General features: G+C 34.5%; 1 protein-coding gene across 3 annotated transcripts in view; it reads right to left on the minus strand.

Annotated features, from left to right (window-relative positions):
• Window positions 1-18719, minus strand: part of Cog7 (conserved oligomeric Golgi complex subunit 7) — a 95051-nt gene that overhangs the window by 13060 nt on the left and 63272 nt on the right. For all 3 annotated transcript variants that reach the window (XM_069831039.1, XM_069831037.1, XM_069831038.1), the window contains 2 exons: window positions 12624-12797; window positions 5848-6053 (listed from right to left, as the gene is read on the minus strand). In XM_069831039.1, the coding sequence (XP_069687140.1) occupies window positions 5848-6053; window positions 12624-12797 (380 nt within the window). The remainder of the gene's footprint in view (window positions 1-5847; window positions 6054-12623; window positions 12798-18719) is intronic.

Below are 18719 nucleotides of genomic sequence, written 5' to 3' on the forward strand. Positions count from 1 at the left end.
CACATTCTGGTTTTATTTTCAACTCTTCACAAACTTACGAGTTTCCTTTTATGATCAAATAACGAATGTTACTACTCAAATCTCCATATACGATAAGGAAGCGATAGATTCATAGATAAATATTTTTCATACAGAAGCATAAATACCCTTGCAACTTCTAGGCATAAAACGTACCCAGTTAATTTGTGAGAAGCATTATGAATAAATCTTTTAATTTTATGAACTATACATAAAATACATATTATTTAAAAAATAATAATACAATTGTTAAAAATTGAGTGTAATAAGTTTTATATTTTTTTGATACCAACTCAATGATGCTCCATAATATGAATAACATATCGCATTTTCAGTTTCTTTCATTTTTTTAATCACTATTGTAATAAAATTACACAAATGTAAATCAAAATTAACAGGTGCCAAGTTTTATTGAACCTACAAAACAAAGATGTATCTTACAACTCTGTAAATATTTAAAGTCTATTATACTGGGTCATCTATATATCTCGGAACCGAAGCTGCGTGAACCACCTCAGCTAACAACAGCAACGCGTCTGTGTGGGCAGGAGGGGAGCAGTCTGCGGGAATAATTGGTTTACTCAAGGTCTCGCAACGCAGTTTGTTCTGTTTCAGTGAGAGCAACACGTGAAGTGAAGTGAAAGTAATGGCAAATAATAGACCTAATTATTCTATTCCATATCGGGTATTATTTACAATTCATATGTCAGTGCAGAATCCACTAGTGGAATTTCCCAGGTGTTCAAGTCCCAAGTTGTGGGACGATTCACAGATTAGTTAACAAATTTCGTAAAACAGAACGTGTTCTTGATAAGAAGCAAAGAAGGCGAACTCAATTCTATTTCTGCGAGACCTTGAATAAACCAGTTATCCCCGCATGTCTCAAAGAGAACTAAGGAAAGTAATGGGTAATTTCATAAGAAGATGCCAGAAATGTATTAAAAACGAAGGCAGGCAGTTCAAGTATCTCTTTTAGTCACATGAGTGAGTACATAACTTTTAAAGTGCATTAGAATTTATTAAGCATTTACTCTAGCTTGCTAAACATCGGGCTCTTGTATTGCCCAGCCTGGCAGATGGGAAGCGATAGCTTATCGACCGAGTGGGACCCCACCTCAACTGCGGTGCCACTATATATGGATTACATCACAGTATGCCTGAGGAAAGGTAAAAATTAAGCAATACTTCAATTTTACACAAATGTAATAATTACAAAGTAAAAGGAAGTAGCCTACAAAAAGACTTAATAAAAACCGCTCATTATATAGAATGATTCATGAAAAAAAGGTCATAACTTTGAAGCCCTTTTGAGTAAAAAAGTTAATCTGAATATAGGTCCAATTTAGAGCAGTTGTAAACCTATGTCTATTTTAATCTATACGAAAATAGCTATTCTTTCACAGCTCTAAATCAACCACCTTTAGAGACTGACAGCTAGAAAATTTACACTATATTCACAGCTACATACATACCTAGTGTTATTGTTAGTCTAAAGCTGATTAACACTTTACTAGCATGTAGGTATAATCTTTGAACAGGTGTATACACTTTTCAAACGAACAAATACTTTTAGTGAGTTAGACAGGAAAACAATGACGTCAAGTTTCTATGCAAGCAGGTTTTCAGCATACACATTAAGACTCATCATAGGGAACAAGTATATAATCGCATATTTCTGTAAACATTTAATGTATCATTTCCTTTAATTAAGAAGATACATATTATCTGAAGCGCAAAAGTGCTCGACGAACTGTTTAAATATTGCATTGTGACTATTTCGAATACTTCCTTTTAGGTTCAATTGGTGTCAGGTTCAGAGGATTACTTCTCAATCCAAAAGAAATATGGTCAGATAAGTAGGGAATCTTAATACAGAATATGTTAAGGGGAGAGGATGGAATTTTTTGGTGAAAAATGAGTAAATTTTCAAAAAAAAAAAAAAAAGTCTTTAAAATACCCTGTGATATGTGTGGAATGCATAGCATAACATTTTGTGGGTATTTGTGCCCTTATCGGATGTTGAGTCGCCATTTTCAAACTTCCTGCGTTATGGAGTTTTAAATCATTCGCCCACTTTTATTGTTGTTTCTGGTAAATTGAATTATCAAAACAATTTTTTTCTTTAAAATACCCTTTGATATGTGTGGAATGCATTGCATAACATTTTGTGGGTATTTGTGCCCTTATCGGATGTTGAGACGTCATTTTTAAACTTCCTGTGCTATGGATTTTTAAATCACACGCCCGCTTTTATTGGCTTCCAGAAACATAATTTTTATTGCTACATTGCCAGACAAAAATGGATATAATTTCTTACCTATTAAAGATACATGCATGAAATTTAGAACACACATTCTTTAGACTATTAGGAAACTTTTCTCTGTAACAGAATTTTGTTAATTGATTTCATTTTAAAAATACGTCCCTTTGTTTGCAAGTAAGGAAACCAGAAAATTGTTATTAAATTTTAAATGTTTATTTTACAAACATTGGGACTAATATCAAAATTCTGTTACAGACAGTTTGTAGAACATGCTTTTGCAAATACATTGCAGAAAACTGTTTGAATCTATCTTTAAAAACAGTTTAATATATCGGTTTTAGTACAATCCTGCATTGTGTATATTTTTTTTCAAATATGGGCCCCCAAATAATTTTTTTTTCAAAATATTTTTATTTGGTTGAGTTGCCACAGCTATGACCTCTCTACATACAAAAAATTAATATTTTACACCAAATAGGAAAAAAGTTTTAAAAAATACCATCCTCTCCGCTACTGTACTGTTTAACACATATATTAACAAAATCATAAAAGACTACAAGGAACTAATTAAACACAGAACCAAAATTTCAAACAGTACACCTAAATCCCACGATATAATATATGTAATATTCGCATTGCAGTGTCCCAAATTGACAACCAAAATAGCTACTTATAGAGACCTAAAACGTATTGACAATACTGCTTTAATAGACGACGCATTATGTATACCCTGGGACGCAATATGGAAGTTACGAACTGTGGACAAGAAGATAGAACAGCTAAATAACTTTATTATAGACCTGTATGAACGACATGCTCCTTAAAAACTAGACGTGTGAGAAGACTGCCTGCACCGTGGATGACTGCTGACATACGCAACATGATGGCTGAACGAGATTCGGCATATCGAAAATATAGACAAGACAAAAACGAAACTAATTTTAACAGATACAAGCAACTGAGAAACATAACCAGCCAGACTGTTAGGAATGCTAAAATCCGACATGCATACAGCCTTACTGAACCAGGAACTAGCCCCTCCACGCTATGGAGACATGTGCAGACAATGGGATTAAGACAAAGACCCAGGTAGACGGCAACTAAAACTCACTGGAACGGCTCAATGACCACTTTACGAAAACTCACACTACAACCCTTAGCCCCATTGACAAACAACAGACAATCGCTGAACTCTTAAACCTACAGACCATCCCCTCAAGGGAAAAGTTTCACTTTTGGTATATTACGCAATCTGACGTAAAGAAAGCCCTGAAACGAATCACAACTAAAGCAGAAGGACCAGACCACGTCAATATTTCGTTATTAAACAAAATCATAGACATAATACTACCGACTGTGACCCACACTTTCAATGCCTCAATTATGACTTCGACTTACCCATAGCAATGGAAACTCGCTTTTGTCCATCCAATTCCCAAGACCAAAACACCGACATCTTATAACGACTATAGACCTATCAGCATCCTACCTGCCCTATCCAAAGCATTGGAACGCATTGTACACAAGCAACTGTCAGAATACTTAAACAAATACAAACTTCTCGACTCTTATCAATCAGGTTTCAGGGCCGGATATAACACAAGTACAGCATTACTTAAAATCACAGAAGACCTACGCGAGCCCCGGGACGAACGTAAATTGACAATAATGACTTTGATTTCAGCAAAGCCTTCGATTCTGTAGACATTGACTTGTTAATATGTAAACTCAGAAGACTACACCTCGAAGAGCACGTTGTCCTGTGGTTTGCCTCTTAACTTAATGACCGCCAACAAAGTGTGATAGCTGGAAATCGTTCTTCCTCTTGGCAGGCCGTGAGGTCAGGGATCCCACAGGGATCAGTTCTTGGCCCTTTACTATTTACAATTTATATCAACGACATATCAGAATCTCTAAAGTACTGCCGACACCATCTCTATGCAGACGACCTTCAAATATACATAAAATTCCACACTGACGAAATAAATGATGCAATAACTAAAATTAATGACGATCTGGACTCAATCTGGACATGGACACGGAAATTCCGCCTTAAACTAAATCCAGAAAAATCGCAGTCAATCACTGTGGGCCATTCACGTTTATTAAGCACAATTACCATACCAAATTTGTTCCCGATTAAAATATACGGCACCGAAATTCCGTTCAGTGAATCAGTAAAGAATCTAGGTATGGATAAAAGTTTAATTTGGAACATTCAAGTTGCAGAAATCTGCAAAAAAGTATTCTCATTAATCCACTCATTTAGGCAATTGAAGAATTTTCTATCCTTTTTCACGAAAAAAATGTTAGTGCCCACTTCGATTACTGTGATATTCTGCTTACTGACCTAAGCATTACTTCGGCGCAGAGACTACAATGTGTTCATAATATGTGCGTCCGTTTCGTCTGCAATATTCGCCGGGTTGATCACGTAACACCAAGTACCTATGTACCATGTATTTATACGACACTGTTTACTGTTTTCGTAAGTAATCTATCCACAATGACAATAAATCATTACAGTATCCTCAAAGAGTTTACTCCTTCTATGACTTACATGCATTTGTTTGCTCTTGTAGCATGCTGCAGTTACCAACCATTATTATTTTTTTATTATTTTTTTTTTGTACTTGCTCATTTTATTACAGTACTAACACCCAATGCAAATTAAAATCATCAGTACCAGTACCAGTTGCAGACGACACAGCCCTGCAGTATATATTGACTACACCCCACCTCTGGCTACTAGCAACAGGCATCTATAATGAACACCGATCAAAATACCCCTCATTTCTCGTGAAAAACAACAACTGAATAGACTACAGTGGACTTTATGTTGTCAGCAAACAGCTGGATACATTAAGAAGATTGATTGATAACACCCAATGCAAGCACTTTATACCTTTTAAATTTTCAGTCTCATTTAGTTGACTCTAATGAACTTCTCTTAGAAGACAGCATTGTTAATATTTTATCAAGATAATAAACTATTTTTAATTAAAACTAATAAATTGATACTGCAGAATTTTATAGTCTAACATGAGAAGAGAATGATCCTCTCCTCTTATCTTTGGTCACCATATCCTTGACTGACTTGGATGGTAGATGGGTAAAGCTCTCATCTCCAACTGGCGTATTGGTTTTTTTTTTACTTATTTAATGACGCTGTATCAACTACGAGGTTACTTAGCGCCGATGGGATTGGTGATAGCAAGATGGCATTTGGCAAGATGAGGCCAAGGATTCGCCATAGATTACCTGACTTTGCCTTACGGTTGGGGAAAACCTCGGAAAAACCCAACCAGGTAATCAGCCCAAATGTGAATCAAACCCATGCCAAGCGAGGCATATTGTATCTATATTCAATACTTAAAAATTCACCATATTCTATTTTTTTTCTTTTAACATTCTGGTTTCAAAATTCTCGTTACATGTATCAAAACAAGTCACTATAAAATAAGAATTTCCTATAATTATAATTGTACTGCTCACCTGGGTTCTCAAGGAGGAAACTGAAATCAACTCTGGTATTTATAAAATTATTAAAAAACTTTATAATTTACCTGTGTAATGTACTCCTGAGGAGCAAAACTGAAATCCGGGAGGTCTGGTGCTACAGTCATTGCTTGTGAATTTGCAGATGCTGACTGAACCAGTTCTAATTGCACTGAGATGGGAGCAAAAATAACTTGAAATGTTGTATGATGTACATTACTGCACAGCTTGTTCAGTGACAGAGTTATATGTTCTATAAGCAGTGTCTCTTCTCCTGTAGAGAGAACAAAAATATATAAAAATACATATTCTGTCTATTAATAAGGATTGTAGGATAACATCAAATTCTGATGCTGCCGAAAATATACTATTATTATGATGTACCAAAGTACATATGATATTTCTTTGCAGATATTCTGTGTCATCATATGATGAAAGATGAGTGGATGTACTTCGATACATCATAATAATAATAATAATATATGACATTCGAATAATCACTTAGTGATTTAAGACAGCACTTATTCCGTCGGATCCTGGCCACTTAGTCACTCATAATGAGTGCACCTCTGCACATGTGTGTGGATATGGTCCCACTGTCATACATCTATGACGCAGTGCATGAGGGTAGGCCACTAGAGGGAACCCAAGAGGTGAAACTTAAACTGAGAGGATTCGATCCGACAGCGGGATGGGAATCCGGTGTGGCTTAGTGGATAGAGCATCAGCACATAGAGCTGAAAACCCAGGTTCAAATCCCGGTGCCGGAGAAAATTTTCTCCGTTCCACTCATCTTTCATCATATGACGAAAATATACATCTTCAGCACAGTGGGGGGAGGGGGGGAACAGCATCTAGAAAAGCACACACAGACAATTAAAATGTTACTATCCTCATTCAGTACCTGAAGATATTTGTAATTTTCACTCATATATGTAGGTCAAACCAGACCTTATTAGTAAACTTCAATGAAATGATGACTGTCACTATAATTAAATATGCAGAGTGTGAACGGTATAAACTCGTTTACATTCTGCATATTTAATTTAAAAACAAAACTGATAGCAGAGCACAAGTAACTGAAGAAAAAAGGCCAAATAATGTTTCTCTGTAACTGTCAAAATTTTTCTAGAAAAAAAATGTTTTGTGGGTCAAACTCTTTTGAAAATGAGAATAGCATGTAGCATGTTGCAGCACTGGTCGCGTACTTCAAGCAGCGAAAGTAAGCTTCATATTTGTGAAACAAATCAGAGGCAAAACAGTAATTTAATTAGAAAATATTAATTTAAGTTAAATATTTAACTTTTTTTCTACAGTTACATATATGAATTTCATAAATACCTAAAAAACTAAAATAGTTAAAATTGAATATTAGTTTCTAGACTCCCAATCAGCTGATCTGGTCGCCATATTGAGTATCTGACCAGTGCAAAACCCACTCCGACACATGTCACAATATTGATTAATAAATAGTATTGCAGTGATTTTCCTGTACATATTTATATTTTATAATCTTGAACTGTTGTGTAACTACATGTAAAGAGCTTACTTAAGATACGACCACATGTTGCTACTTTTACTGCGCAACTTTTGTACTGCAGCTGCAAAAGTTGCGTGTCGTGTTCACACATAAGCCAAAAGTAGTGCACTGCACGCTACTTTTCGTGCTGCGCAACTCGAGTGCTGCAAAAGTTGCAAATGGAGGTTCCGAGTCTATTCACACACAAGGCGCTACTTTTGCAGCCGCAGTCTAGCTGCAGGTTTCCATCTCCGTGTTGACTTCTCAATATACATTTCGTGGTTATGTTCGCATTATTATGAAACTCATGCGATAGCTTAATTATCTATTATTTGCTTTTCTGCCCTAACTAGCATTCAGAAATTGGCATTATTTTTACTATAAAGCTTTTAAAAACGCCTATATACTTAAATGATAACCAACAGCATATTCACGTAATCAGTGTTGGCAACCCTCCTGTTTGAAACTATGCTATGGAAAATTAAAAAAAAAAATAATTATATCGTCAGCAAATACACTCAGACTGTGTTGTACATTTAGTAACTGTTACAAATAATTTATTTTCATCACATCTAACATTAAAGTATATCCAAACAATAAAAGTATCATTGACACATTTGGGTGGCAACACTGGTCGCAACCACAGCAAAATTTCAACAAAACCGATATCAAAATGCTGCGGCTGCAACCCTGAGAACTCTGTTCACACGTCGCTACTTCTAAACTGCGCGCAGCATGAAAAAGTAGCGGGCAGCAGGTTCGGCAGCTGCTACTTTTCGGGTTGCACCGTTGTTCACATGTCGCAGTACGAAAGTTGCGCAGTTTTTTGTACTGCAGCGCTGCAAAAGTAGTGACGTGTGACCGTACCTTTATTTACTTACAAATGGCTTTTAAGGAACCCGAATGTCCATTGCTGTCCTCACATAAACCCACCATCAATCCCTATCCTGAGCAAAATTAATCCAGTCTCTATCATTATATCCCACCTCCCTCAAATCCATTTTAATATTATCCTCCAATCTACATCTCAGCCTCACCAAAGATCTTTTTCCCTCCGGCCTCCCAATTAACACTCTATACGCATTTCTGGATTCGCCCATACGTACTGCCCTGCCCATCTCAAACATCTGAATTTAATGTTTCTTATTATGTCAGGTGAAGAATACAGTGCATGCAGTTCTGCATTGTGTAACTTTCTCCATTCTCCTGTAACTTCATCCCTTTTAGCCCCAAATATTTTACATGTAAAGAGCTAAATAAGTAAGAAGTGAGGATAAATATAAGAATAATACAATTTCGTGACTTATTATACAGAGCGACCCATATTTATGTCCAACTTTTTATTCATTAATCACAAGTAAATAAATTAACACGACAGGATCAAAGTAGCATGATCTAATAGTCCAGTCATTAGAATTGCTTAAAATTCCACCAATATTAAAATTCGATGTAAGCACTAGCATTTGCTGCACATTTTTCCAGTTGTGGCTGAACATTCTGTACTGCTCTCACAAGTATTTCATTTGGCACCCAGCCATAATCCTCTCGTCTGATCATAGAATGTGTCGCAAAAGGTTAGGTTCCTCTTGAATCCATGCTAGTAGAGTCTCTGCAAACTCCATTCTGACATCACAGTCCTCACATGACAGAGCTTACACAAGATGAGACTTCCATGGCCACCAATTCACTTCCTTCAGCAATCACTGCACGGACCCATAGGATACACCAGATTCCCACTGATACTGTCAAATGGATTTCTTATGACTTCTCTGGAAGGCCTCAGTAGCAGCTGCTTTGGCCTCCTCTGCGGTCACTGTTTTTGGTCGGCCAGTACCCTTCTGTTGCGTAACTGAGCCAGTGAGAATCAAGTTGGCGTGAAGTCTCTTGATGGTCTTGTAGTCCAATGTCACATTTCTTCCTTTTACAGAGTTTTGATTAGAATTACTATCCATAGCGATAAATAGCTATTAAACAGATATTACATTTGATTTCCAACAATGCATTCTTGCTTATACAAGCAGTTAAATATAAGCAGTTTCATAGTATAATAATGTGATCTGGCACTACAATATAACTATGAACTATGCAGCTGCACACGTTCCTTTTACCGTGACCACGACAATGCAATAACAAAACAATATCCCACTTCCACAAGATGTTCAACAAATTTCAGAAAATATTCACCAACAAGTGTTAAAAATAAAAAAATAAAAAAAAAGAGAGAGAGAGAGAGAGGGAGAGTGAGAGAGAGGAAATGCTGCCCCCCTGGAAATTGCAGCAGTTGCCGAGGCCTAAATCCGGCACTGGTTGTAGGTATTATGCAGATAATTTTGAAGCATTTACATCTGTAGTAAGTGAACTGGACAAAGATGATGCCCCTGCAATTGAGAATTTAGTATGTGATACTACTTTAAAATGTGACTTGGCCTTCATATCTAATTTCGGTTTCTTGGTTCACTCAATAAAGAAACTAGAAACTTCTGTAGATTTATTGAGTAATTCAATTAAACAAATACAGTATGTTGAAAGACAACTTAACACTAACTCAGGTTCGAAAATAGAAATTCTAAGAAAAACATTTAAGGGTATATGTTTGAGAAAAATAGTGACTACCAAACCCTCTACAAAGTCGCTCAAGTTTTGGAAGGCCAAAACATAAGTGAACTTGATGGTGTGTGTGTGTTAGTGACATACTTACTTACAAATGGCTTTTAAGGAACCCACAGGTTCACTGGTACCCTCACATAAGTCCGCTATTGGTCCCTATCCTGTGCAAGATTAATCCAGTCTCTATCATCAGATCCCACCTTCCTCAAATCCATTTTAATATTATCCTCCCATCTACGTCTTGGCCTCCCCAAAGGTCTTTTTCCCTCCGGTCTCCCAACTAACACTCTATATGCATTTCTGGATTCACCCATAGATACTACATGCCCTGCCAATTTCAAATGTTTGGATTTAATTTTCCTAATTATGTCAGGTGAAGAATACATTGTTTAACTTTCTCCATTCTCCTGTAACTTCAGTTAGTGACCTATTCCTCTTCAAATATGCAAGGATAACATTGTGTGATGTAGAACATTCCTCTTCACAATATAAGGCATTGTTCTCAAATACTATGCAAGGATTTGTGATCCACAATCTGGAGATGACATTTGTTGTGCACTGCAACTCCAGTCAGCATTTTACATCTGACGTTTAGCTGCAATTGGTGAGTTTCAATATAATTTTTCCTAAAAAGTTACGAACATTCTGATGTTTTTGTTTTCATTTTCAGAATTTTTTTAGAACATATTCTTCAAAATTTAGCACATAAAAATAAATATTGTTAAGTTTTTTAGCGCATAAAAATTCTCATCACTAACTAATATCTGTGACATAAGCTGAGGATTAAGCTCACACTGCTGCAATAACCACTGATAAAATGCAACTCTTGGTTGATAACTGTTTAAGCCAAGGTACTGGACACAATGGAAATGGTATGGACGAAGTAACTGCTCCTGTAAGGTCCTATGAACTGTCCAATTTGACATTCCAACACCACATGCAATTCCTCGTGTGCTTGCACTCAAATCCTCATTCACTATTCGCAAAACAGCTTCTTCTGCTCCAAAACTTCATTCGATTGCTGTGGTCCCCGGTTTTCTAGCCATGGAACTGCACTCCCTGTATCTCGTACTCTCCAAATCACCACAGTAAAAGACCTTGATTTTGGAATATGTCTGTTTGGAAATTTAGTGCTATACATTGTGCTTCTTGCGAACTGCAATCAGTTTTCCCATAACAAAGTAAACATATCAAGATACTCTTGATGTGAAAAAGTCATAATCCGAACCACTGATTATAATCTGTAATAATTGTTATCCTCTAGTACTTGCACTATTTTTGTTCACGTTGCTTACATTACTGCTAGAGTTAAACTAATTAAGTGTACACCGGTTGTTGGTTAAACTGATTCAGGGAGGAGAGAGTGGTAGAAGGGAATGCAACGTTGCCACGTACAATATTAATGGATTAGTTACACAGAACGTACAGATAATAAAATTTGAGCATTAATTTGTAGATAAATGGTTCACTTTATGCAAAAAAGACAAAGACATAAACTGTTCATCTTTTTAATAACTATCGCGCGATATTCATAGTAAACCTTAAAATTTTAAAGAGATATGAAAATATCAGGAACAAAATTTTCCACACAATTTATTTTTAATTGGTTGAACTATGTGTTGTAGAAAAATATTTCATTAGAATTATTGGTTCTATTTCATACAAAGAACCTCCTGTTAAAATTTGTGCACTCATACCACTAACACCCTATATATATAGAGGCAACATTCGCCTTCCAGGAATTAGGTCAAGTGGCTTGTTATGGTCTCACTCCAGTGTTTCAAAGGTCTACCCAAATTTATTTTCAACCGATGAGCCCCATTTATTTGATATTGGTTGAACTGTGTGTTGTACAAAAATATTTCATTAGAATTGTTGGTTCTATTTCATACAAAGAACTTCCTGTTAAAATTTGTGCACTCTACCACTAACACCCTGTGTATATATAGAGACATCATTCACTTTCCAGGAATTAGGCCAAGTGGCTTGTTATGGTCTTACTCCAGTGTTTCAAAGATCTACCCAAATTTATTTTCCCTCGTGGTCAATAACATAGTAGTTGCAGAGAAATTCTGATGGGAGATATTCTCAAAACATGTTGTGTCCAGTTTTACAATTATCTTGAATTTGTTCCAAAATAGGTTGCACTTATAGTTCTTCTAAAATGTCTGTATTGTGTTTGTGATCTAAATAAGTTTAGCCTGCTGTACATGCATAAAATATATTATGTAGAAATGTAGTTTTCCCTTGAATGTCTGTCATGATGGTTATGCGCAAAATGTATGGGATATATCTCTATTAATGAAATAATAAAGTTTATTTCATTAATGATTATATAAATAAATACTGAAACAAAAATCGGACTTAAATAAAAAAATAAAGATTAAATAAAATAAAAAAAAGTAAAGCCCGAATAATGTTGTGGTAAAAAAATAAAGATTAAATAAAATAAAAAAAAAGTAAAGCCCGAATAATGTTGTGGTGGATATGGATTACATTTATATTTATTATTGGATTATTATTTGAAATTTTATTATGACTACAGATAAAATGAGATCACTGTAAGTGTTTATACCATCAAAATGGTCTCTTCTTTAATTCCCAGCTTTTTCATATTCAAAATTATTTTTGTATCTCATGAAACCACTAAATATACATTTATATAATTAAAAAGAATGTAGAGTGTTACAAATTTGTTTCGAATTTCGGTAAACATACCTTCCTGAATACTACTGACTAAAGCATCTAATTCTGTTTGTCCTGCAGCAGACAGAAGTAGTTTCTTGTACTGGACAAAAGAATTCACTTCTTGACTGTTCAACTTTCGTGACACATCTAGTAGGCTGCGAGTCAGATCTCGATCCAATTGTTTTAGTTGACTCAGCAGTTCCCCTAAAACACAAAAGATTAATTAATTCATGATATTTGTTCATTTTAACGGAACTGAAAGCAGATCAATAAAATAGCAGGATATACAGAGACTACTGGACAAGAAGATAAATGAAAGTAGCACCATTCACTAACAAAATATAAAAATACAAAAAATACTGGATGTAACAAGTCCTGAGAATGGGGGCAAAAGGAAACAATGTTTGATACATAACAAGCGAGTACAAATTGAACAATTATAGACGTAAAGTTAAGCTTTGAAAAGACTGGACGAGATCAAAACAGGTCTATATGTTATGACACCAAAAAGTGATTACAATGCGAAGTTCTCTCCTAACACACATTCAAAATAATTTATGATTTATTGAACTTGCATTACAATTTCAAGAAAATGCTTATTAATAACAAATTTTGTAAAAATTAATATAGTGAGAGTCAAAATGTTTCATGTAGAATGCATAGGCACACAGCTAGGCAGTCACATAGGCAGAAAGGAAGATGGATATGGAAATGAAGGCACATTAACAGTGAGTGGGCATTAGTGGAGACAGGCAGACAGATACAAACCAGACAAGAGCACTCCCCTGAGAAGGAAAACTGACAATGTTAATTTTTCAACAATTGAAGACCTCCCTGCAATAAGGATGTAACCAACAAAACTGTAATTCGTGTTAAGGTGTATACACACTTAGCGAACGAACAACAAACAAATGATGAAGCAAAACTTCGTTGTTCGTTCGCTGTTTGAAGCGATGTACAAATCAACAGCAAATTGTCAGAAAACTTCACATTCGCTGATTGTCCGCTATAAAGGCAGACGAAAATATAATTATAGCAAGTGCAGGCCTGTTTCATAAACACAGTAATAATATTAAGTAATAGTATTACAGTCATGAAAACAATTTTATTAACCGACTAAATTCTGTTTCATAAACGTTTTGCACGAGTCATAAAATACGTACAGTAACCAGATGATTTGAGGTTAAGGCTGACAAACATAACCAAGTTGGTCTGCACTCTAGAGCTATTTATATTATTCTCTCTGTTAACAGTTGTTGAATGAAATAAGTTTTGAAGTACTATCTTTAATAACAACAACAGAGTAAGTCGTAATATGTGTGAAGGTTTGGGAGACAATTTATTTCAGATAAGATTGTAAATCACTGCAACTCGAAGTTATTGTTTCTGTTATTTGAGTCAGTTGATTTACGAGTAAAAGAAACATGATAAATCTAAAATATTGTGAACACATATTTATCATTCCTAATTGTTCACGTCTCTGCTGTTGTAACGTTTGTAATTACAAAAACAGTGTATCAGTGACAGAAGCGTGTGTGTGCGCGCGAGTGTACAAAACTTGCACCTCGTTATTTAAAGAAGTACCATATGAAAATGTTAAGCAGTGAAAACTTTTGATGACAATATTGTACCAGCCGTAAGGACAGTGTTAACGACAGGGTTAGTGGACCCTGCAAAGCATCTTATGTAAGATATTTTCAAGTTCCGTTATAATTCGGAATACTGCGCAAGTACTTATATAAAAAGGCTTAAAAATTATTGGTGCAAGCGTAAATAATACACATAGAAATTACTCATTTACCAAAAATAAATAAGTAATGCAATAACGACATAAGTACTTACGCGGTGAGGTCGTTCCTAGAAAATATCGTGTTTGAGTTTGAAGGTGTGGATGTTGTAGAAGATTAATGTTATGACGAAATTAATAAAAATACTGAAATTGTCTTAATGGGTTTTTATTGCTGATTATGTTGTAAGTAGTATGTTCAAGAAGTTACCTGACTATACAAAATGCAAATATGTTCTAATTAGAGATTGTGATGTGGAATTGTAGACAAGGTACCTATAAATATCGTAAGTTAATTTTAGTTTATGTCCTCAATAGGGATGGTTTAAAGTAGCCCATATATTTTGTAATAGATCTACTTGTTGATATATGTCTGCAAAAGATTTTGGCTCACCAAGATCTTCACAATGTTAATTAGTGAAGAGTATATAGATTCAGGTTGTCACAAGTATACATTGAAAAAACATTTCAATAGGTACAGAAAATATTAATATTACTGTATTTTGTGATGTAAATGTCCCATAAGCATATATTTCTGAACAATTATAATTTAAAAAATGACGAGAAAGGAGGGAAAAAACGTTAAGTTCAATCATTCAAATAAGATAAAATAATGTAACATATACAGTAATTACTTTCTAACAGTTCTATACTGAAATTAAATTTAATTTAGGTTTCACCCTTTCCAATTGTTCCTCTTTTACAATTAGATAAGATATTTTTCATTTTCAGCCTGGTCCATCTACATTGGCGCCTATGACAGTTTGTAAGTATTTGTAAGTATGGAGAGGGACTTTGTTAGTAATTCATTTTGTCTCTGATGCTTTTTAAAATGGGGAAAAGACGTGAAAATAACTTGAAGAAACAGAGTTTTTTGCGAAAAGTTCTCGAATTGAAAGGTCAACTATTTCATTATATTCGTAACTTTCTTGCATATGGTTGTAGGATATTCGTTGTCTAAAATTTCTTGGACGTCGGACAAACACTCCCTCTTAATCACTATTTGAGTCAGAATTGTCCATTTCAAATGTTTTCACGGTTTTATCTTCAAAATCTAACCCTACATTGGCATTTACTTTTTACAAATTATTAAACTATTACTTAAAATAGTCATGGAACTAACGTTAATCTATACTAATAATAAATCTGTAGCCGAAATGTTTCTGGTAATTTTCGATTTTCCAAAAATAATTGGTCCTAACATATATAATTAACCACCCTGAAACCGAAAATCGCTTTTTTGAAATTTTTGTTTGTATGTCTGTCTATCTGTCTGTTTGTTACCTTTTCACGCGATAATGGCTGAACGGATTTCGATCAAAATTGGAATATAAATTAAGTTCGTTGTAACTTAGATTTTAGGCTATATGGCATTCAAAATACATTATTTAAAAGGGGAGTTATAAGGGGGCCTGAATTAAATAAATCGAAATATCTCGCTTATTATTGATTTTTGTGAAAAATGTTACATAACAAAAGTTTCTTTAAAAATAATTTTCGATAAGTTGTATTCCTTAAAAAATTTTGATAGGACTGATATTTAATGAGATAAATGAGTTTTAAAATTAAACTGCCATGTAAGGCATTGTAATGAATTAAAAAACAAATGACTTCGACTATAAGGGGTCTTGGACAGCAACAATCGAAAGCTATGAAAGAGAGCCTACAGAGAATGTTTCTGTGTTTGTATGAAGTAATATCGGAAGCTAAATTAACCGATTTGTATATTTAATTATTATTTCACCACTAGAAAGTGTAGTTTCTCTAGATGGACATAATGCTATAATGTTATTACAGTAACTTCTGATATAATATAATATATATGTAATATTATATAGGCTAATATAATTTAAGTTATTTGAAGGGTTCAGTACCATAGTGGGCCAAGCGCCATTTACTGAATATGTAGAAAACAAGGGTTAAAATTAAGTTATTACCATAATTCAATGGAAACCTATAACAAGTATATATATATATATATATATATATATATATATAAAATTTATTTCCAAGAAATAATCTGCCCAGGCACATATAAAAATAGTAACGATTACAGTAAAATAGATGAGTCAAATTGAAATGTGAACTAGGAGCTTAAATTTAAGAAATAATAAATTTGTACATTAAATCTAAATGATGTCAATCTTCATTAAACTATGGTTGCATGTAATAACAATTAAGAAACATGTTAAAGGAATTGTCATTACACCAAATGAGTGTCTCTGGACCAAAATGATCGCATTTTAATTAATTGGATTCAATTTAAATTAAGTAACATATTAAACGATTTATCCTTCTATCAAACACGAATGTTCCCTGGATGAAATGTCCTATTACAATTATGTAATTTTTTTATATTTATTTCTAACGGGTGCAACGGAGCACACTGGTACGGCTAGTATTATTAATAAATTTAATTATATTTGCTGGTTTATGAAACACTTCAGTAATATTGTTATTTAATTTAGTAATAATATGAGTGTTTACAGTAACAAATAATATTAACTATTACTTTTATGAAACAGAACAGTAATAATATTACAGTACTTAATGTTATTACCTTTTCAGTAATGGTATTAAATTATTACTTTTATGAAATAGGCCCCAGGGGAAAGTTTCAGTATACGGATACCTCACTGACAATAATTATCTTAAAATACTAAAAAAGAGAGATTTGTCTGTGTTTGTCGTATGCGCATCATGCTTACGAAAAGACACTTTTCAGTGCCAATAATTTATTTTGTGTGCACAAGGTTGGAACTTTGTTTTTTTCTGGGCGTGAATTTGTCCAAAAGGAACGACATATGTTTATACGCGAACCAAGTTGACTCGTACACTTCATCACTCCCCATTCCAGATCTTTTTGTGGACGTCTGTCTTTCCCTCCGGAATGATGTCAGTAGGGATTCAATTTTCAATTTTCTTTTTGACTTCTGCTCCCTACAATAAACAAAATCATGCATCCACTGAAAATAAATAAAGAAAAATAATTTTCAAATTTTGCACGTGTTTGACTCGCCTATCTTGCAGCTGAACAGCTTTCCAATAGGTTCCCAAACATCATGTTTTCTTACTTTATTGTGGTAAGTAGGATACTTGGGATTCCATGAAGTTTCCTGCTCTCTATATGCATTAATAAGATTTATAACAGCGTCTTTCGTCCACTCCAGTTTCGACATCCTGTTAGTGAAATTGAACTAAGCGCTGCATTCTGCTACGAACTACAAGCTAGTGGCAAATCCCGTCCACAACGAATACCAACTTCCTTTGATGTACCGACAAGTGACGGATCACTTCTGAAGGCAAACCAAACGATCGGTTTGCCTTTGCTGCGACGTACACACGTACCGATTTCAATCAATGAATGCAATCTTTGTCGTTTGTTCGTTGTTCGTTCGCTAAGTGTGTACGCACCTTAACAGGAGAAATGAAAATAATTTCAGGTGCATTTATTATCAGATCTATATTTTCTAGCAGAGCCATTCGACTAATCAAGGATACAGGTTTATTCAGCTTTTAAATGCAAAAATTTATTGTTATAAATGAATGCTTCAAAATTACTTTTTTCACATAAGTCATAAATTTTAATAATTTGATGTGACTTTTTTTTTTTTGGGAGGTCTTCAATTGAAAAGTGTGATCCCAAAATTCAGTAAGTCCATTTTTATGGAAGGACTGGGCTAGTTTTTTATTCACTGCTATATTATCAGGCAGTACATTTCACTTGATGATGTGTGTCAGAGGAAGAACAATTGTTTGTATGCATCTGAAGTCTGACTGACTAGTGGAATATGTAGCTAGTCGGCAAAATATGCAACAGAGGGGGAAAGGAATGGGCCACCCTACCCCATTATCTCCTGGCCTAGTTGCTTCATAAGTGTTGCCTTCTTGGTATCATTTGTGAGGTTCAGACCTGTCTTTGGATAGTTGACTAAACAACAACTACGGACTGAGCAAGTTTTCAAGTGACATCCACAATAACACAAACTTTTAGACAATGATTGGCAATGTTTTGGAAGAAAACAAGCTTAAAATATAATGATAGAGGTCTCAAACATAATCACATATATGTATAAATAAAAAAAATAGCCAAATGGACTGAGTGAATTTTGGGAGCACACTCTTCAATTACAAACTTCTGGTACATTAGTGCTACTTTCGTAATTGACGCCTCATCATGATAAAATATGTAGGCAGAATGTTTATTATAACAAGGTTCATGATGAATGTGTCAATATCCCCAAGAACAAATTGACTTCAGATTTGCTCCTTTGTGAAAAGCAGCATACTTCTGGAATATCGAGGGCATCATACCAGAAGGGCATATCAACAAATGCAGC

This window comes from Periplaneta americana, chromosome 7 (genome assembly GCF_040183065.1).
Source record: "Periplaneta americana isolate PAMFEO1 chromosome 7, P.americana_PAMFEO1_priV1, whole genome shotgun sequence".
Taxonomy (NCBI): domain Eukaryota; kingdom Metazoa; phylum Arthropoda; class Insecta; order Blattodea; family Blattidae; genus Periplaneta; species Periplaneta americana.